General features: G+C 39.4%; 1 protein-coding gene across 1 annotated transcript in view; it reads left to right on the top strand.

The window, feature by feature from the left end:
• CLCA1 (chloride channel accessory 1) overlaps positions 1 to 4,341 on the top strand; it is a 29,898-nt gene extending 25,557 nt beyond the window's left edge. The window contains exons 12-14 of the mRNA XM_015240662.3: positions 514 to 684; positions 2,926 to 3,165; positions 3,977 to 4,341. Coding sequence (XP_015096148.3) covers positions 514 to 684; positions 2,926 to 3,165; positions 3,977 to 4,341 — 776 coding nt within the window. The remainder of the gene's footprint in view (positions 1 to 513; positions 685 to 2,925; positions 3,166 to 3,976) is intronic.
• Positions 4,342 to 20,649: the final 16,308 nt, after the last annotated feature.

The following is a 20,649-nucleotide window of genomic DNA, read 5'->3' as shown; positions in this document are numbered from 1 at the left end:
AGAAAGAAAAATCTACACTTACTTTTAGAAGGAACTTAACTATTTACTGTGAAGCAAGTAATCTTAATAGAACAAATTCTGTAAATAAATTTCCTAATTAATTCTACCTTGGGGAAAACTGATACATTTTAAAAAATGATCATGTAATGCTTTTTCTCACCAGTAACATACAGTGATTCAATTCAGTTCAACAGATACTTACTGGGTAGTTACCTTGTACTATGTTGGATGTAACAGAGACACATGACTTGACCTGTAATTTCAAAACAAAAGACAACAACTCAGGAAGACAGGATGTACACATATGAAATTGCACACACACACACACACACACACACACTCACTGGTAAAAGAATTATACCTCGTACTTAACATAGTCAAATCCTAAACTCTCTTGGAGATAATACCAGATTACGTTTGCTGTGAAAAATTTGAACCCCCGTATGAGTTGGAAATATACAAATGCCCAGTTACCTTTAGGATATTCATTGACTCCTTCATTTCCCTGTCAAGGTGCTGATGCTACTAAGAATGATGGTATCTATTCAAGGTATTTTACAACTTACGATACAAATGGTAGATACAGTGTAAAAGTGTGGGCTCTGGGAGGAGTGAATATGGCATCTCAGAGGGTGACACCTCAACAGAGTGGAGCCATGTACATACCAGGCTGGATTGAGAATGGTAAGTAATCTATGATAACACACCTTGCTTGAGTAAAAGGCTTGGAATCAAGAGGAAACCATTAAACTTATGGAGAAAATCATGCAGAATTAAATCAGGGGTTTTCAACCTTGGCACTGTTGACATTTTGGGCCACATAATTCCTTGCTGTGAAGGGCCATCCTGTGGATTGTAGCGTATTTAGCAGCATTTCTGGTCTCTATTCACTAGAAATCCGAAGCAGCTCCCACAGTCAAGACAATCAGAAATGTCTCCAGTCATGATCCACTATCTTCTAGGTGGCAAAACAGCCCCTAGTTGAAAACTGCTAGGTTGAATGTAGATTTTGACTGCCTTGGTTCAAATCCCAGCCCCTACCAAATAAAGTATTCTAGGTGATCTCTTGTGCTTCACTTGCCTCAATTATAAAATAGGTAATAATGGTAACTGCCTCATGGGATAGACACGAGGAACGAACAAGAAAATACATCGAGTAAGCTGTTGCTGGTAAATAATGTGTTCAATAAATGTTATTACTTGTAATAATTTTAAAATATTTGTAATGAAGCTTTTTCTACTGATAAAGGCATTTCCACAGAATCAAAAAAATAGCAATTTGGAGCTTGTTATCCACATCAATATCACCATAACCCTACTGTCCCCTTTTCCTCCTCTTCCCTGCTCAGACCAGGGAGAACAGTAAGTGAACTGACACAGCCAGCACACTGCGCCCACATGTGAGCATGTGGGAAAATTGTACTCCAAGAAATAGACAGTGCCGTACTCATCTTGGTTAGAAACACTTTGCCTGGACTAGAGCTGGAATCAGGACTCAGATTGAGTCCTGATAAGTTTCAGGATGTGTTTTCTGTCGGTTTCCATTCTACTCTGGACAGCTCCTGCCCCAGCACTATTGTGTAGTAAGAACAGCTCCTCCAAGATGCCTCCAGTTGTCTCTTTACTTGGGCTGTGCTCAGTAAAGGGAAGATTCTGAAACGTGATGCATCCTCATGTAAAGGTGGTCATAGGAAGAAAAATTCTTTAAAAGACATCATTGCTTCCAAAGCTCTTTTAAACATCTCAGCTTATTTTATTCTCACCTGCCCTCCTTTTTGAGTTAGGGAAAGAAGTCACAGGAGACTGGTATAGTGGCTACATCTAGCATTATGTTCAGTGTTGTATTAGTAGATCTCTTCCTCTTAATTATCCCATTTTACAGATGGGGAAATAGAGGCTAGAGAGGTTATTGGTCCACATTACTAACAGCATTAGCAACTGGATTGGCACTGGGATGCCATGTTCTTCCCTTCACCCCCTGTTGAGCCTTGATACCAAGAGAGACAGTCTCTACTGGTGAATTGAACTAAATTTAAACCTGCTAAAGGATTCACTTCATCTTTGCCCAAGATCAGATTAATGGATATGATTGTCAATCTGTCTTTACAGACAAAAATTTTTAAGGGCTATAGAAGTAGAGTTTATGAGAAAGTAAAGCCTGAGTAATGTCATGTTAAGTATTATGGAATATTTTTATTGAAAAGAGCCTGAGGACCCCACTGATGAGCAAAAGGGGGTATTTTTTTGAATTCCAGAATGATTTTTATACAACCTTTCAACAAGAAGATGAAGCAAATTGGAATTACTACAAGAACTAGGTTTTCATGCACTCGTTGAGAAAATCAAGTTTTTCGAAAGCATACAACCTAGAACCCCTAATATAAAACATTTTGTACGAAGCTGCCATCTAATAAAAAAGATGAAACACAAACACAAAGAGAGAAAAACACACCAAGTAAATTATCAAGGCAATTCTTGAAGGCCCATGTAATTGATGAACAAATAGATAAGAAAGACAATGAAACCCACAGTATTGCCTAGGTGGTTTGAGGCGGTCTGAAAAGGTGTAAAACAGAGGCAGTATTTAAACTGACCTTGTGGAAGATTAAGGTCAGGAGAGGCCAAAAGATAAGAAGAGAACAATTCCAGGACCGATGTCATGAAAATCGATTGCAGAAGCCATTCCACTAAATATTCAGGAAATAAATATCTGTGAGAGAAAGAACGGTGATTCTCTCTTTGCTTTTTTCCCTCGGATGCAACCTGATTTGGAAGCTTTACAACAAATAGCTAAAGTAAATTTTGTGTTTGGGAGGAAAGAAGGGGAAGGGAAGACTAGGAAGAAGGTAATCCGATACAAAACAAAAGGAAGGACAGCCATTTCACAGAGTTGTTTGCTGTGTATTGAGAAATTTTTTAATGCAGGGGAAGTAAAATGGAATCCACCGAGACCTGAAGTTAATGAGGACAATCTTCAAGGCAACCAAGTGTATTTCAGCAGAGCAGCCTCGGGAGGTTCATTTGTGGCCTCTGAGGTCCCACAGGCTCCCATTCCTGACCTCTTTCCACCTTGTAAAATCACTGACCTAAAGGCGAAAATCCAAGGCGACAATCTCATTAATCTGACTTGGACAGCTCCTGGGGATGATTACGACCATGGAAGAGGTAAGCTGAGCGGGGTGTGGACCCTGTAAGAGAGTTGAGCAGCCAAGCAGAGGGGCAGAGGGTGTGAGGCAGGCAGGCACGTTATGATGCATGTGGAGGGCAGAAGGCAGGAGGGATCTTGAACATTCTCTGAGATGAAAGCTAGAGATTTTTAAATATGAGAAGTTTAGAATCTGAAAAACTGGCCTACTTTAGGTATGAGATGTTTCAACCAAGAATAGGCAATCCTCAGTTTTTTTCCTGAAAAAGTGCCAAACTGTGCTTTGATAAACCCCAATTTTTGTGATGGCTCCTAGATAGGATGGGAATAAAGCACAGATATCTATGGTGCAGAGCTGTCCTTTGGAAGAAACCTCAGGTTCCTCCAGGTTTTGCCTCTTAGAGTAATGTCTGTGGACAGCAGGGTGGGCATCCCATGAATGCTTGTTAGAGATGTAGAACCTTGGGCCTCACTTCAGACCTACCAAACCTGGACGCTGTGTATGTAAATTCAAGTTTGAGGAGCACCAGTACCAGAAACTCTACAAATAATAAAATAATAAGCAGTATTTCAACAACCTCCTCTCTCAATGAGGTGCTCTGCCCAGAAATGCAGACGAAGGCTTTATGTAAGTCAAGCCTAATCCAGCGTTGCATTTATCACTCTGTCAGGATACAAAAATAAGAAGGAAAAAAGATACTAATTCTTGTAAATAATGGACCATCAATTATATTTATTCATTAGAATTTTATGGGACGGTGATACTGTTTCTAACAGATTTCTTAGGTTTCTTTAAGACTTGAAGATTACAAGTCACATCTCTTTTTTTAGCTGACAAATACATCATTGGAATAAGCACAGATATTCTTGATCTCAGAGATAAGTTCAACGATTCACTTCAAGTCAACACGACTGATCTCATCCCAAAGGAGGCTAACTCAGAGGAAGTCTTTGTGTTCAAACCAGAAAACATCCCTTTAACAAATGGCACAGATCTCTTCATTGCTATACAGGCTGTTGACAAGGTCAATCTGAAGTCAGAAATCTCCAACGTTGCACAAGTATCTTTGTTTATTCCCCCAGAGACCCCTTCAGAGACTCCTTATCCTGCTATTACTGTCAATAGTACCATTCCCGGCATTCATGTTTTTAAAATTGTGTGGAAGTGGCTGGGAGAATTGCACATATATCAGTAGCCTAGGGCTGAGTTTTCCTGAGATAAACAAATCATCCACCCTTCTTCTGATTATAAAACAATTTCTAAAATGTCTTCTAGACTTCCTGTACTGTACCGGGTGATGTAATGAAATAAAATGCCAAACAATCAGATATACATATATTAAAGCTACTTAAATCCAAAGTTTAATCATTTGCTCATTTACTAATGATTCTGAGTATTAGAAAGAAGGAGTGCTTGCATCAGTAAATGGAAGTATGTTTTAATTCACTTTAAGGAGCTTTTCCAGTTATGATAGAAAGAGTGGTTGCGTATGAAAGGTGCCAGAAATGCCCCACAAGATCAAACTATTTTAATATAAAAGCCATGGCTCATTACAGAGGAGATTTGGACCAACATCACCAGGAATATGTATCAATTCTCTAGATTTGGGCAAGGACGATGCGTTTAATGAAGAAGCTGCATTGAAGAAGGAAATTGCAGCCTAGTAAACGATCCATAGGCACAGAAGTGTATGCCGTGTACACGCAGTTGCAAGAGTCGGTGATGCTTAAAGTCGCAGTGGTGCGACATGAAGTAGGAAAGGTAGGTTGAGGCCACGGGGAAGGAAAGTGATGAGAAACAAACCCTTATTGTGCACTTTGCTTCCAACACACTACTGATGCCTTGTACGCATTGACTTCTGTAACGCAGTTCAGTTCATTCAGCAAATGTTCATCTGCTGCCTGCTATACTCCAGGCTTATGCCAGCTCCTGAGTACAAAAAGATGAGTAAGATTTGGCCTTTTTCTTCTAGGCCATAAAGAACACTTGAGGATAAATCAGGAGGTAGATATAATCAGAGCCAGGCTTGAGAAGTAGCCGGGGAGGCGGTTTTGAGGATCACACGAGGGACTTGATAAAGGTGGGAGAGGCTAGAGGGATGACGGATGGGAAGGAGAAGAAAAGGGAAAAAGGACAGATGGACTTGGCAGTATGGCAGTTCCCATCAAGGACTAATCACACATTTCAGTGCCTCGAAGGGAAAATATTCTTGTGAAAAGTGTTCCAAGTTCTCATTTCGTTAGCACAATGTGTTCAAGATGTGGGTGACTCTCTGATTGAATAAAACAAAAAAACCTAAAAGATTGTTTCTACATAGACTGCAAATGTATTTCTTTATTTATAGAGAATCTTGCTTAAAGGAAGATTGAAAGATTTCAAAACAGGATTTGAGGCACCTTAGAGATACATCCAATAAACATAATTTAAAAACTAAGGGAATAAAGAAATGAAATGAAGTGAACATATAATAAAAACTGGAGGAAGACTCAGCACATACAAGGCCTAATATAATATTTTGTATGGTTGCCACGGCCAAGTAGCACATTTATTTTGAGCTTCCAAGGAGGCAGAACAAAGACTGACAGAGTCTGCAATGAAAAACAAACCATAGTTTCAGGAGGAGCATGACTTTTTTGTTGAGACCCATGTGGAATTTCATCTACAGATCCTCCATAAAGTAGGGTACCTTGATGTTAAGGGCAGCAGCCTCAGCCACATGCATGTAATAATCACAACAACACGTTTAATAGAGCACTGATCACAACGTCCTTCCTGGAATCACACCTGACTGTGGTGTTACAGTAGAGGGATGCCCCAGCATTGTGCAGGAAAGACAGTTATATATAGGGGCCCCAATGTTGCAAAACTAGCAAGTAGCTCTTGCTCGAAGACAGCAGAGAATTCTGAGGCTAGGAAGATACTGATGTCCTAAAATTCAGTATTGTTTGCTGAAGGCACATCCAAGTACTTTGCCAATCACCTGGACAGAGGGTCAGATTGAAGTCTTTTTTGAAAAGTTACAAAACCAAACTACAGCACATGTTTGGCTAGAGGGTCACTCACCTGCCCCACGTGGACAGAGTCTGGGGCCTCCAACTCAGCCCCATAGAATACGGCTGCCATGGGCTTAGCCGGGAAAATTTCTAAAAGATTACTCATTGAGATTGTAATTTCCTATTTGGGTACTTTAATGGAATGCACCTTGGGATACATGGAGGGGGAGCTACATAGGGACATATGAAGCTACTTCAGGGAACAGAGATAAGTGTCAGAGTGTAGATAAGATGAAGCAGAGAACAGTAAAGGAAGACATTCCTATGCACTCTGGATTATGAAGCAGTTTGTTGCAAAATAGATCTGGATTGTCATATGTGATAAAAATAAACCAAAATTTTGCTTTATGCCACCATTACCCCACAATGACATTTTTTTTTTTAAGTTTCTGATAGGTCAGTTAAGTGAGTGTAGAAATGTGATGAATATATCCCAGGCATTGGTAACTTAGGGTTTTCAAATAAAGGCCTGTGTCCTGCCTAGACTTTCTCATCTGGAACCACAGCTTTGTCTTGCTTCTCCTGTGAACATCTTCTCTGCCTCCTTTACTTGACTGAGCCTGAATGCTTATTGAAAGACTCCCTTTTCTCTAGAAGAGGCTGCTCTGTCTCTCAATATCCGAATACCAGGGGCTGGATGGGAGAAGTATTCTCCAAGCTGCCTTTGCAACTTCCAGACTAGACCATTACTCTATGGCATCACCATGTAAGCCTCCACTCTATTCCAATGATCCACGCCCTCCTTCATCCCTTCTCTTCACTGTCATCTACCAGTTTCACCCCAGACAGGCACCTGTTACAGCATTCTTTCCCCCTTTGTCTTCTAAAATCACTCCACCTGGTATCAGAATCTAAGTGAATAAGTCAATTACTATCTTAGCCTCAAAATTCCTTGATCTTCACCCCATCTCCACTAAATGTTAACAAACTATTAAATTAAAAATGGGGGAATACTGGAAATTCCATATGATTTGACCTAATATTTTCAAGACCACAATCTAGACAGTAAAGACCTAAAACAGTTCTAGCTGTGAAATCTTTAAATCCATTATCTTATTCTAGTCATATATCCTCTGAGTTGTTTCCTTACTACCCAACTGCTCCGAAAGGTCGTAATGACCTCTCATCATTTGATTGCCTCTTTTTCACCCAGTCCATCATCGCCTTCTCTGTGCAGCCCCTCCATGTCTTGGTGTGTTACTTCAAGTCCTCCCTTCACAACCCCTTCGCTCCTTCATTGACTTATCTTCTCATCACACCTTCTCTGAAAATCCAGAACTTTGCATTATGCATAATGTCTGTGTGCTTGAGGCATTCATTTATCTATTCAACAGATATTTTAAAGTGTGTATATTGTATCCTAGGCTCTTTGTTAGATGACAAGGATAAAATGGGTAAACAAGCCAGGTATGATTTCTGCTCTCAAAAGTTTTATAGGTAGTTGGCATGTAAACAAGAAAACAGGCAATAACAATGCACAGTATGTAGGCATTATTTTAGGGGAAACATCTATTTTAAGAACCGATGGTTTGGCAGCTAATCCACATGTGGTATCTGCCAGAGGAAGTGATGCTTCCACTTTCATGATGTCTTCCTATAAGTATAAAACAAGGAGGGAAAATCAAGCAAAAAAAAAAAAAAAAAGAAACAAACAAAATGACCCTAATCAAACTTCTGTTTCTCCAAATATTACTACACATTACATGTTGGTCAAAATCCACTGCCAGAGACACTCTCGGGTCACTCTAGGGATCTGATTTTTTCATTCACTCATTGATAGTCTGGTGATATCAAAACCAGCAAAAGAGTGAGAGAGAGAGAGAGAAAGAATATAAGCACTGTGTTTTTTTAGAATTATTCTTAAAAATAAAAAACTACCCAACATGGATTCATGGATAAATCCTCAATGGATTCCACTTGCCCCCAAACAATTCTACATTTTAGACTTTTGAAGAAATGCCAAAATATTTCCAAAGAACATGCTTTCCAAAGCATGTTGTTTAGTGTGACTCACTAAAGCAAAGAAAGAGAAGACAAATCAATAGAGCAGTGTTCAAGGAGGCTTAGAGTAAAATTTCACAGAAACAAAGATGACAGTCAAGCTAAGAACTGAATGCTGAGGACAGGAGATTCATTGAATTAGCAAGCTTAAGCAATGCCTAATTATTATAATTGAGGAAGTTCTGTTTTACCTAGTTCCTGGCACCCAATTTGAAAAGGAAAATGTTAAATGATTCTTCTTAGCCTATTTTAACTATCACAGAGAAAACTATTTTCCTAAATTTCAAAGTAATTCCAAATCCATTAGAAAGAAAAAAAAAGCATATGATGTGTTGCATAACGGACAGCACAATTCAAACTGCAGGGGGCATGCCAAGCTCATGCATGATTCAGGCAGGCACTGGGCCTCGGCTAATCCTGCTTACAGGGCGAGGCTGTGGGGCCCAAGGCAGCACTTGAAAGATCTAGGTAACCAGACTTTAGAGCTAGGCCTTAGCATACGTGGGTTGGAAAGCAGAATATTACCACTACCACTATCACCCCACCTACCGGGGGTGGGGACAGTCGGTGAAGAAAAGGTGTGGGGCGGGGAGAGGGGAGCAGGGTTTCAGGACCTTGTCCAAGAAGAGAATGGTGCTACGCTATTACCATGATTATTTGTTATGTTATCTGATATTAATAATAGCCACCATTTACAGGGTTTTTACGAAATGTCAGGCACTGAGTGCTTATATGCTCACATCCAGACCCTCCCCTAATATCTGAGAGGCCTGAGGCAGAAGTATAAGTGGAGATCCACATACCATGTCTCTAAATATGCAAATACTATAAATCAGTCTAACAAGCTTTTAGATGTGTTTATCGCCTATCTTGACAAGTATACTTTCATAGTGACTTGAAAAGCCAGATACAAATTTAAAATCCTCTGACCCCTCTCAGAGTCATGCCCGGACATGGCAGTTCAGGAGCAGATGGGCCACAGAGCACCCTTTTTTTTCCCTACCCTCCCCAACTCCAGTCCTCACCTTGAGGGACCTCATGTACATGGGTGTGGCCCTGTCAACCCACACAGCACATCAATAGCTACCTTTTATCCACCTCGCAAGCCTGGAAGTTCATGCACTTTTGATGCAGTCTGCCCTGGATTGAACTGACCCTGGCATGCGAGTTAGTTCTGGCCCATGCAGACCACGGAAGAAGCATCAATTACTTCTCAGGGAATTTCAGGTTTCAATAATGTATAGTATGTCCTAGAAGAGGGTACAACCCCTTGGCCCTGTGGACTCCTTACTCCATAGAAAGAAGAAAGGACCAGATACATTATTTGGAGGATTCAGTTCAAAATAAAAACCCAGGACACCTTGTTTAAGCAGCAGTAAAAAGTAATGTTATTAGAGCTACTAAAATATAAAGCTTTCTCCTCTCTTCCATAGTCCTTGGCTTGTCGGGGTGTTTTTTTAATTTGTTAAAGTTGTTCCAAATTTTTTAAAAATTACAATTTTAAAGTATTTATATGACTTTTACCATTCATCTTTACATTGTGCAATGCTAGGTCTAAGTGCACATATAAGAGTTTTTAACTTGTACATGAAATACATAATTTGTATTGTATAGCTCGTACATGCAAATGTATTTCATTCTTGCCAACATAGTGAAAACATTGCACAAAACTAACTCAAGTGTTTTTATTTCACATTTTGCCATATGCTCTCTCCCTCTGACTCGCTGGTGAGGAAGGAAGAACCGAAAGGGAAAGGAACTACGAGTTGCCTTATTTTTCTCTTTCCTTCTATGTCATCCTTCCCAGCAAAAGTAGTTGGCTAACAAAGGGAAATAGCATGCATACGAAAGGGTACAATACAGCGTCTTGGTTGCTCGTGTTTCTTAGAATGTCATTGCCTTGTTTCTGCATTTAGAGTTCTGGATTAAACTGGAAGCACATTCTCTTCAGGCTGTCAGGCCATCATCTACTCAGTCATAGACGTAACACGTTTGCCTTGTGCTCACTTTGAGTTTCACTGAACTCCGACGCTTGGTGGGTTCACTCAAATTTGTGCTCACGGACACCATGACTATTACAAACACACAGAGTGGCAAGAAATGGTAGACACATATATTGCATGTATCTTCTCTGCTTAAATGTATGATCTATTGTCTCATCAGACTCCACTTACAAAACATAAGTTCAAAGACAGAATTATTAAGAATTTCAAGACAGCTGCAGCAGAGCATTAAACCAAGCACAGGACCTTTGGAGTGCAGGGCACATTGTGACTACAGAAGTCTCAGACCCGTGAAGCTAGCCTGAGGAGAGGCACAGCCAGCAGAGGGCAAGGGCAGGGCCCTCTGCAGGGAAAGGGTGTCGTGTCAAAAGCGGGTATAGATGGTCAACTAAGGCTCAGAGTTAAGTAATCTGTCTGCAATCTGCAATCTGTCTCAGCTGGTTAAGTCACATAAGCAGCATTTAAGCCAGAGTTAGTCAAAATCTGGAGGCCAATCTCTTCAATCTGTTTATACTTCCTCCTGAAACAGAAGCCCAGTTGCATAAATGGGGCCAATACCATACAAGCCTCAGATTTTCAGGTATTCTTTTCCCTAGAGTCAAGAAGCACTTCCAGGTTGATTCTTTGGTAAGTTGACTCCAGACACATAGTTGCAATTATACTAATGCTATTCATAAAATATTAGCCTGATGAAGAGAGAAGGTACAAGCAACTTTTCTTAGTAGGAATAATTAGAATACATTCATTCTAATAAGAACAAGAGTATTAAACTATTATTTAATAGTAATAATAAAAATAGCTAACATTTACTCAGCACTGACTAAGGGTCAGGTACTGCTCTGAGAGCTTCTGCTATTTTATCTCATTTTTATTTCACAGAAACACTATGAGGTTGGAGATATTATTGTTCACATTTTACAAACGAGAAATCTGAGAGGCAAAGGGTGGTCCAACAAATTGAGTAAGGTCACACAGTTGGTTAGTGACAAAGTCAGTATTTTGAACCCAGGAAGTCTTGCTACTTTGAACCATCTCTCTCTGCGCATAGCTCCATCCCTTCACTATGAGGTCCCCTTGCAGGCAGGTGGAGCTAAGCCGACTGACCCAGGCAAGATGAACAGTAAATGGTTCTAGAACAATATTACAGGGAACTTTAATAGCATTTTCTTTTATCAGACATAACTAAAATCTCACATTTATGTTTTTCTTATATTTTACTTTCCAGAAAAGACTTTTTTAAAGTTTTCATTCTAGATCTGATTTTTAAAAATCATGTAGCCAAGGTTCCATATGCAGGAAACATTTTACATTTAATTCAACGTCCTGTGTACCTTCCTTATCTACAGTCATAGTAAGGCCAGGAACCAGGAAACAAGGGGAAACCCCCACTGACTAAAGAACTATATTACAAGGCACTGGTGCCAACATAGCTATTAACTTTGGAACTGTCAATCAATTTTGCTATAAAAATACAGTATTTATTGCCTAGCTTGGTTGTTTGTTTTGCTTTTCTGTTTTAATGCTGAATAGTGTGTGGATCAAATTTGCTAAGATAGCACGGCTAATTTCTAGTTAGTTTTGTTGCTCTGTTCACTCCTGGATAGAATTGGATCTATCTGGAAACTCACATATCAAATATGCAGACCTAGCAGTGAATCAGTGGTCCTGTGTAACAAACAGTGACAAAGGTAACCAAGTGTAACAAACAAGATCCTGGGCACCAGGACTGATTGGTTCACTGAACTTCCTTATCTGAGAATGAGGGTGGAGAAGTGCTGTGAGCAACCCCATTGACTGGTAACAACAACAACATCAAAGTCCTTGTTACCAAATTAAAAAAATACATAACACGATTTTACTTTTCAAACAAAAAGATATCATTACATGTAAATACTTATAAAGTGTAATGAGGTGTATACTCTCAAATCCCAGCTCATAGACTGTAAATGGCACTGATTTTCCAGAAAGCAACTGGCAATGTCAAGGGCCATAAAAATCTTCACCTGTCAACACATCAGTTTATGTGCAGACATCTATCACCAGGAAATAACTAAAATTGCCAATGACAACATTTACAGCAGTAGCATCTGAAAGGCACCCAAATTGGAAACAACCTCAGTGTCTAACAATAATAGTAAATTGTGTTATATTCATGTGATGAATTTCTAGTCAATCATTTGTGCTTATGAAATATTTATTAATAAAAAATGCTTTAAAAATACACATCTGCTCAGTAGTTTTGGAACACTGGGCAAGTTACTTATCTCTCTGTGTCGGAGCCAGCCGACAATCGATCAGGTCCAGAAATCTGTGCTGCAGGACTGAGAAAAGAAAGACAAGACTAAAAGGAAGACAAGACTAAAAGCTGGGGGAGAGGGTCTCACTCTAGCCCGCAAGACGCTAGGTCAAGAGTGGACCTCGTATTTATTTCCAGCAGTTAATTTATATGCTTTTAACCCATAGGCAACAGTATCGTAGGTAACGGATTGTTTTTATGATCTCTTAACAATGTGTACTAAAATCAGTAACTTGTGCATAGTTACATACATCATTATTGTTTATATTTCTCATCAATCAAGACTAACCGTTCCCCATGAGCTAACATTATTGATTACTGTATTGTTCCTCTAGGCTAAGATTTGTGTATTGGTAACTCAGGTAATTGTCGCTAAGATCACTAACTTATGTAACTTGTGTATTGGTAACTCAGGTGATTGTTACTAAGATCACTAACTTGTGTGACCTGTATCTCTCTTTCCAGAAGCCCCTGTTCTTAATAACTCAATGGCATCAGGATGTTTCTCCGACTCCAAATGCACCTGCTGTTTTTCTAACAAAGGGGTGGCGGGACAGAGATTGTCTTTGCTCAGTCAGCCTTAGAGCCTGGCGCCCCGCACTCTGGGAGTTTAGGCCCAGTTTCTGTGCTCGGCAGTCCCAACCTCAGAGCCTGGCGCCCCGCACTCTGGGAGTTTAGGCCCAGTTTCTGTGCTCGGCAGCCCTCAGGTCATGAGTGGCCCCCCGCATCTCTGTACAAGAGCTTCTTTATCTGTAGCACAGCATGAAGGCATCATAGGATTGATGTGAAGATTAACACATGAAGATAAAGGCCTGGCCCAGAGGAATCACTAAGTCAGTATTAATTATCTCATCACCTCCGTCATCTTCATTCTCATTCCAAAACAGACTTTTCATAGAATGCTTACAATATGGCCAGTTTTTAACTGTTTGCAAAGTGGAAAAATTGAATACACAGTATGGTCATTCATATATATAAATAAATAGGTCATTAAAATTTCCTTCTTTAAACCTTTAAAGTTTTCCACTTTTTTACAATAAACATGAATTATTTGTAATCAGAACAAAGATTCTTACATATTAGAAACAAAAATCTACATAGTACAAATGCCAAAAGATATTGAGAAACAAAAAAAGAAAAGTGATGCCAGAAACTCAAAATGGCAACAAAGAATGGGCCCTGAGAAGGCAGAAAAGAGCCAGAAATGAGGGAAATGGGGAATATAAGGTTTTGCAGCAAATGGACGACATCTCAGCAGTGCCTTGGGGGCCACAGTCCCCTGAGTGCACATGGGACACCTCACACCTCTACAGAGATTAGCAAATCTCCAAGAACATTGTGTTGGTCTCCAGAAAGGATCCTGAAGTTGATTTATAGAATGATGATCCTGAGTTTGCAACTAAACTAATTCTGATATGAGATAGAAGATGCCAGAGCGGCAAGCCCAAGAAACACTCAGAGGATGACAAGTAAATGAAATTTCTTTTCCCCCTTTCTCCATAACTCCTTACCATATTAATTTATTTGAAATGGATACCTAAAAAATTTGAACTCTGGCATTTCCTGTTGTGAAAATATTTGTTGTTTCAACAAAAATTAGTCCCTTTGGATAAAGATTTGGAGTACATGATCCTCCTGAGGCCTACTGGAGGGCATTCATAAAGACTCTTACCGTCTGCACTCATTCTTAGGTCCCGTTACATTACGCAAGTTATTGTCAATGTGCATTCCATTCAATATATTCACTTTTAGAAAGATGGACATGAAAAGAGTTAAAATTAAGTTTTCAGACTAAATGAGTTAGGCTTCAGTTATCTGGAGAGTTCTGTGACATTATTTATTCCTGACTGATGCCAGACAATCAAGCTTAGTTACCAAACACCCATACAAGTCATAACAGGGGAAGTCAGAGTGGTGGGGACTGGTCTCCCAGAGCAGCCTGCATGGCAGCCTGATGCATCTGCAACCAGGCCGTTTTCACCTCGGGATCGCCTCAGAGTTTAGGAAGTATCTCCCACATAGTTTCAGAATCTGACCTAGTTAGACAAAGTTGTTGGCAAAACTGACTCTGTATTTTTCCCGGATAATCTGTAGTAGGACTGATTCCGAGGTTGCTCAGGGACTTACATCTTGTAGGAGAAACAATTAGCTGCCTCCAGTAAATCTTTGGACCAAATGGAGAGGGCCTTTGGCTACTCTAGTTTCGTTACAATTCAAATGGATAGTTGCTGCTTTGAAAATAGTACAACCATGTGTTCAGAAAATGAAAAGGGAAGTGCTTCAACATAAACCTAACAAGCCATAGTCCTTAAAATTACACTACCACTGGAATCATCCAGGTCAATGAGGTTGCGGGCCATGTAAGAACAGTAAGCTCAGAAAGTGTACTGAAACCACCACAGGACCTCTCTAGGAATTGTTACGGTCAATGTCCAACTGTTAAATCAAGATCACCCATGGAAAACATAATGAGAGTGGAGCCCAAGGAAATAGGTCACTGGTAGAGAAACGGAGGTTTCTAGGAACCCCCAATTAAGTCTTTGGATTATGAGATAAGAGTGGGTAAATTTGTTATAAAAATGATTGGACAGCAAAGGAAGCCGAAATGTCTACTTCTTTGCACTTTCCCAGAGAAAAATAGTAAATGTTTCTCTGTGAAATTTCCTCCAAAAGAAATTTACAAAACTTTTCAAAACATTCCAGTTAGTTAGGATGATTAAAAATTTAAACATTTCCTTGCAACACTTTCTGCTACAACTTGAAACTAGTGCTAGTTTTTCCAGCCTCAGGAGAAACAGAGAGCAGCCATTCCTGGTTAATGTGCTCCTCAAACGTGAGTGTTCTCTCTCGAGAAAGTAGTTAAAATACAGATTCTGGTTCAGTAGGTTCAGGGGCTCCAGATCCTTCATTTCTAACAACCTCCAGATGCTGCTGGAGGACCTCACTTTGAGAGGCAAGGATTGAGATTGCCCAGCTTCTCATATCTTTTATCTCTGACCCTGCCCTCCTTGCTCTCGTTCCTTCACCCACGGTGGGCGCCTGACTCAGGCAGAAAGTCTTCTCCTGGCTAGAGTTAACTGATTCAGGGTGGGCACCTGATTCAAACAAACTTAGAGCTCTTCTCCAGGACTTTTTGAACCAGAACTAGGAAAAATGATCAGAGTCTCTCTGGCAGCAAAACAATGTGTTGGGAGGTTTAGGAACATTGTCTGTCCAACTTCCTGCTTAAAGGGAGAAGCTGGTAGGAAACGATTAGCCCTCTAGACGAAGCGATGGGCAAAAACCTGACTACATTTACAGCTCTAGTATCTCAGTTCCCTCTGAACCTGAGTTCAAAGGGCTTCTTCACCTTTGCAATGCTATGTGAGTGAGATACGCCCAACCTCCTTCAAGCAAACAAACAACTGAATATTTAACTAACTTATGTGAGTTGGTTTTCTCTGTCTCATGCACCCAGAATGCTGTCTAAAGTAGTGATACAATATAATTCAAATTTCAGAAAATAATTATCTTTTTTGAGCTGAAAAAAAGTTCATTTTGGGGGTAGTAGAGCTCACTGGTAGAGCATTTGCTTAGCATGCATCAGGTCCTGGGTTCAATCCCCAGTACCTCCATTAACCAAAAAATAAATTAAGATAATTTAAAAAATGTTTAAAATCTGTTGTAACCTTTATACAAGAGTCTACTTTCTAAATTTTTGTTTCTTACCTATTCACCTGAGCCTAACATCTGGAACATAATATCTGGTGACTTGGATTCATTTATTCATTGAGTACAATTTGTACCATGTGACCAGCATTGTGCTGGAATCTGGAACTACATGGTCCCATTCCTGCTCTTCCAGGGGTTTACGATTTAGTCAGAGAGACAAAGTAATTTAATGTGATGGGATATGGTGTTAAATAATTATAGGAGCGTAAAGGAGAAAAGTAAACATTTCTGTATACCCGAAGCCAGAAGAGCAGAGGGCAGGAGACTGAGGAGTAGGAAGGTAATGAGGAAGTAGCTAAGCTAACAAATTAAAGAAGGCTTTGAATAAAATCCCAGTGGTCCTGAACTTTAGCTTGCAGGCAATGGGGAAATGATAGTTAAAAAGCTGCAGCAGGATGTTTTACTTAGCAAGATCATACTAGAGAATATACTGGGAGGATCAGGGTAAAGACAAGGGGTTCTGTGAGAGCAGAGACTGTAGTCTTTGAGCTAGTGAGCTATTGTGCAAAGTAATAATGAGGTAAAATAAAATCTTTCAGGGTCAACTGACTTTGTCTTTTCCATTACCTGTTACAAACATCCCACCTTTCTTACATTTTCTTTTACACATAGACAATTTTGGAATCATTGTAATATTACCATTTTAAGTGTATCTCTATGAATAGTATATTATTGCATCTTTTCAAAATCTAAACTGAGAGCCCCTATCTTGCTAAGAATGAGTTTAATGAATTCACGTAGGTTTATTTGTTAGAAATTATTTCTGCCACCTTCTTTCATATTTCCTATTATGTATTTCCTTTTTGTTTCTTCTCTTCCCCTCCTTTCCTAACTTCCACCAAAGAAACTGAATGGTTTGAAAATCACACATGATGATTTTAGTGTTCTGGTGGTTGTCTCAACAAGTTAAGACCTGTTTTTATATTTATTATTTATGTATTTATTTCTTACAGTAATAAGAGAGCAATATTTATAGCCCCCCTTTCCCCTTTACTTCCAGCAGAAATGCCTTGGCAGGCCCTCGTCTGCCTCTGGATTCCAGCAACCACCTCCAACATGTCGGTATTTTTTCTAGGGTTTAAATGGTAGATTGATAGATTTTTGTGTTGTTGTTCATTGCCTATTTAGACAAAATATTTTACTAAACTATTTACTAACATTTAGTTCCTAGCTCTTCACCAGCACAGCCAAGTCAGAACACTGGGAGTCATCTGATTTTCTCTCCCTTCTCACCCTCAGTCACCAGGTTCTAGAGAATGTATCCTGCAGTTACCTCTTAAATTCACTTCCCTCCTCTCTGTTCCCGCTGGAACCGCCTTAGTTTGGGCCGTACACTCTCTTGTCTGGGTGGGAGCAGAACCTCATTACTAGCTGTCTTCCAGGCCACGCCAGCAGCAGGAATCCCCGACCCGAGTCCCTGCCCAGTTCCTCCTCCACGTGCTGCCAGAGTGCTATCCATCTGTACACTCCAGTCAGGTCACATCTTTTCTTAAAAGCTTTTCCAGGTTCTTCATCAACTCCACAGTTGACTCCACAAAGTCTAATCCTTGCTGCACAGCATTTCAGGTCTTTCGCATGAGCTCCTAGGGACTAGATCTGTGTCACGTTGCTATGCAGTCCTGACACCTGTCGTAGTGGCAGGTATACGGTAATTACTAAATCAGTTTTTAAAATAAACTTTTCTGTTTTTCCAGCATCCTGGCAGGCCATGCCTCACCTTATCCTTTACAACCTGACAACAGCAGACTTGTCATTGTTCCCAAATAGTCGATGCTATTCCACCTGCATGGCCACAATACTGTCCCCTCTGTCAGGAATGCCTATCCCACCGCGTCCTGCTGTTACAAGGGAAACATACACATCTACCAAAATTCTGCTGAGACACTTCTTCCTCTTGAAGTTTTCTCTAACCACCTACCTAATCAGCCTCAAACGCTTTTCTTTGTACTATTTCTGAAACTCATTTTCTTCATCTGTAAAATAAAAACATTTCTTAAGCACTTGCTATGTGTCAGATAACTTCCTGGGCACTGCAGATTCAGCGGTGGCTAAAAAAGACATAATCTCTACGTTATATTCCACTACTCCTGCTCTATACATGATGCCAATGCAGATAGATAGATATACAGAGAATTCACCATGTTCTAGACACTGTTCTAAGCACTTTACAAACTCATTAAATCTTCACAACAACTATGAGGCAGGAATCGTTATTATTCCTACTTTAAAAATGAGGAAACAGAGGTACAAACAAATTTAGCAACTTGTTTAAGATCACACTACTGGTAAAAGTGATCAATCCAGAATTCAAATTCAGGAAGTCTGGTTCTAGAACCTACAGTCTCAGCCACAATGCCATATATATTTCCATGATGTGTAGCACTGCACTCAATTGCAATCATTGATTTCCATGTCTGTCTCTCTCCCACGCTAATCTGTGACTTCACTAAAGCCAAAGACTATATTTAATTTGTTTTTGCACTCCTAAGGTCTGCCACAGTGAGGGTTTATAGTCAGTAGGGACTCAACAAATATTTATTGAATTACTGGCAACCCCAGTGTCATAAAGGAAAGAACACTGTGCTAAGTTCTAAAGTTATTCACTTAAACATGTGAGATAATTAAAAAAAAAAGTTAAACCTTCATCCTCTTAAGTATCTGTTTTTTCTTGCTGTGGTAAAATAGACATAACACAAAATTTACAATTTTAAGCACTTTAGGTGTATGGTTCTGCTGTATTATGTACATTGTTGTACAACTATCACCACTATGCATACCCAGCACTTTTTTATCTTCCCAAACTGAAGCTCCACACCCAATAAACAACAGTTCTGCACCTCCCCTCCCCTAGGCCTTGGCAACCACCATTCATTCTACTTCCAGTCTCCATGAATTTGACTTTTCTGGGTACCTCACATAAGTGGACTCTGTCAGTGTTTGTCCTTTTGTGATTGGCTTACATCACTAAACATAATATTTTCAAGGTTCATCCTTGTTGTAGCAGGTGCCAGAATTACTTTCTTTTTTAAAGCTGAATAATATTAGTCTGTTGAATGTATAGATCACATTTTGTTTATCCATTCATCCACTCATGGGCACTTGAGTTGCTTCCATCTTTGGCTATCGTGAATAATGCTGCTATCATCATCGGCTTACAAACATCTGCTCCAGCCCCTGCTCTCAATTCTTTTGGGCAAATTCCTACAAGCAGAATTGCAGGATCACATGATAATCCTGGGTGTAATTTTTTGAGGCACCATCATACTGTTTTCCATAGCAACTGCACCATTTTACATTCCCACCAGCAATGCACAAGTGATTCAATTCCTCCACATCCTCACCAGCAGTTATTTTCCATTTTTTTGGTAAAAGCTATCCCAATGGGTGTGAAATCATGTCTCACTGTGAAGTTCTTTGTTTTTTGACCAGCAGTTATCTTTCTGGTCATGATAAACCCTCTCTATACATTTCATAATATTCTTGAATCCTAAATTGTTATTTTACTTAAAAAATTTTTTCTTCATTGAGGTATAGTCGGTTTACAATGTCGTGCTAATTTCTGGTGTACAGCATAGTGATTCAGTTATGCATGTGTGTGTGTATATATATATACATATTCTTTTTCATATTTTTTTCATCATAGGCTATTACACAGTATTGAATATAGTTTCCTGTGCTATACAGTGGGACCTTGGTGTTTATCTATTTTATATATAGTAGCTAGTATCTGCAAATCCCAAACTCCCATTTTATCCCTCTTAAATTGAAGGAAAATTTCTTTGAAATCATATGGATGAGGGACACATGCTGCAGGATAATATTCTCATCATTTATGCATAATGATATAGAGGAGCTAAAATACTGACTTGCGGTTAACATACAAAATTCACAGTTTTTTCCTACTGTGTTAACCCTAAAGTAGTCTTTGTCCTCTTTTCAATTGTAGAGTTCGTTTTGACCTAGCCTGGTTTATACCTTCATTCTATTTATCCAACTCTTCAGGAAACCCTACTCAAGAGTCACCAGCATGTTAGTGAAGAAACATACTACATATAAATTGTTTTTTTTTAAGTATAGTGGCAAAGTTTAAAACATTTTGTATTATGCTGTTGTCATTATAATTTTATGACATCTTCTCCCTTATAGATCTATTCCCTTTAACCACCATCCCAAGGAAATTTGCTTTCAAAAAGGAATGGAAGAGATACTTTTGACTCATGTGTGAAAGGCACTTTTCCTAAAAGAAAATTAAAATTGATCTATTCTTTGACAATTTTCTGAATAAAAAGTTTGAAAGTATACAGGAACAGGTTAAATTTTTATACTCTATCTACAGGGACAACCCAATACACAAAACTAAATACGTTTAGTGAATAAACTATTCACTAAATAAGGAGCTCAGTAATAACTTTGAACGTGGTTACTGTGAAGCATTTATG

The sequence above is a fragment of the Vicugna pacos genome, chromosome 13 (assembly GCF_048564905.1).
Source record: "Vicugna pacos chromosome 13, VicPac4, whole genome shotgun sequence".
Classification (NCBI taxonomy): Eukaryota; Metazoa; Chordata; class Mammalia; order Artiodactyla; family Camelidae; genus Vicugna; species Vicugna pacos.
This window is presented reverse-complemented; position numbering and strand designations above follow the sequence as displayed.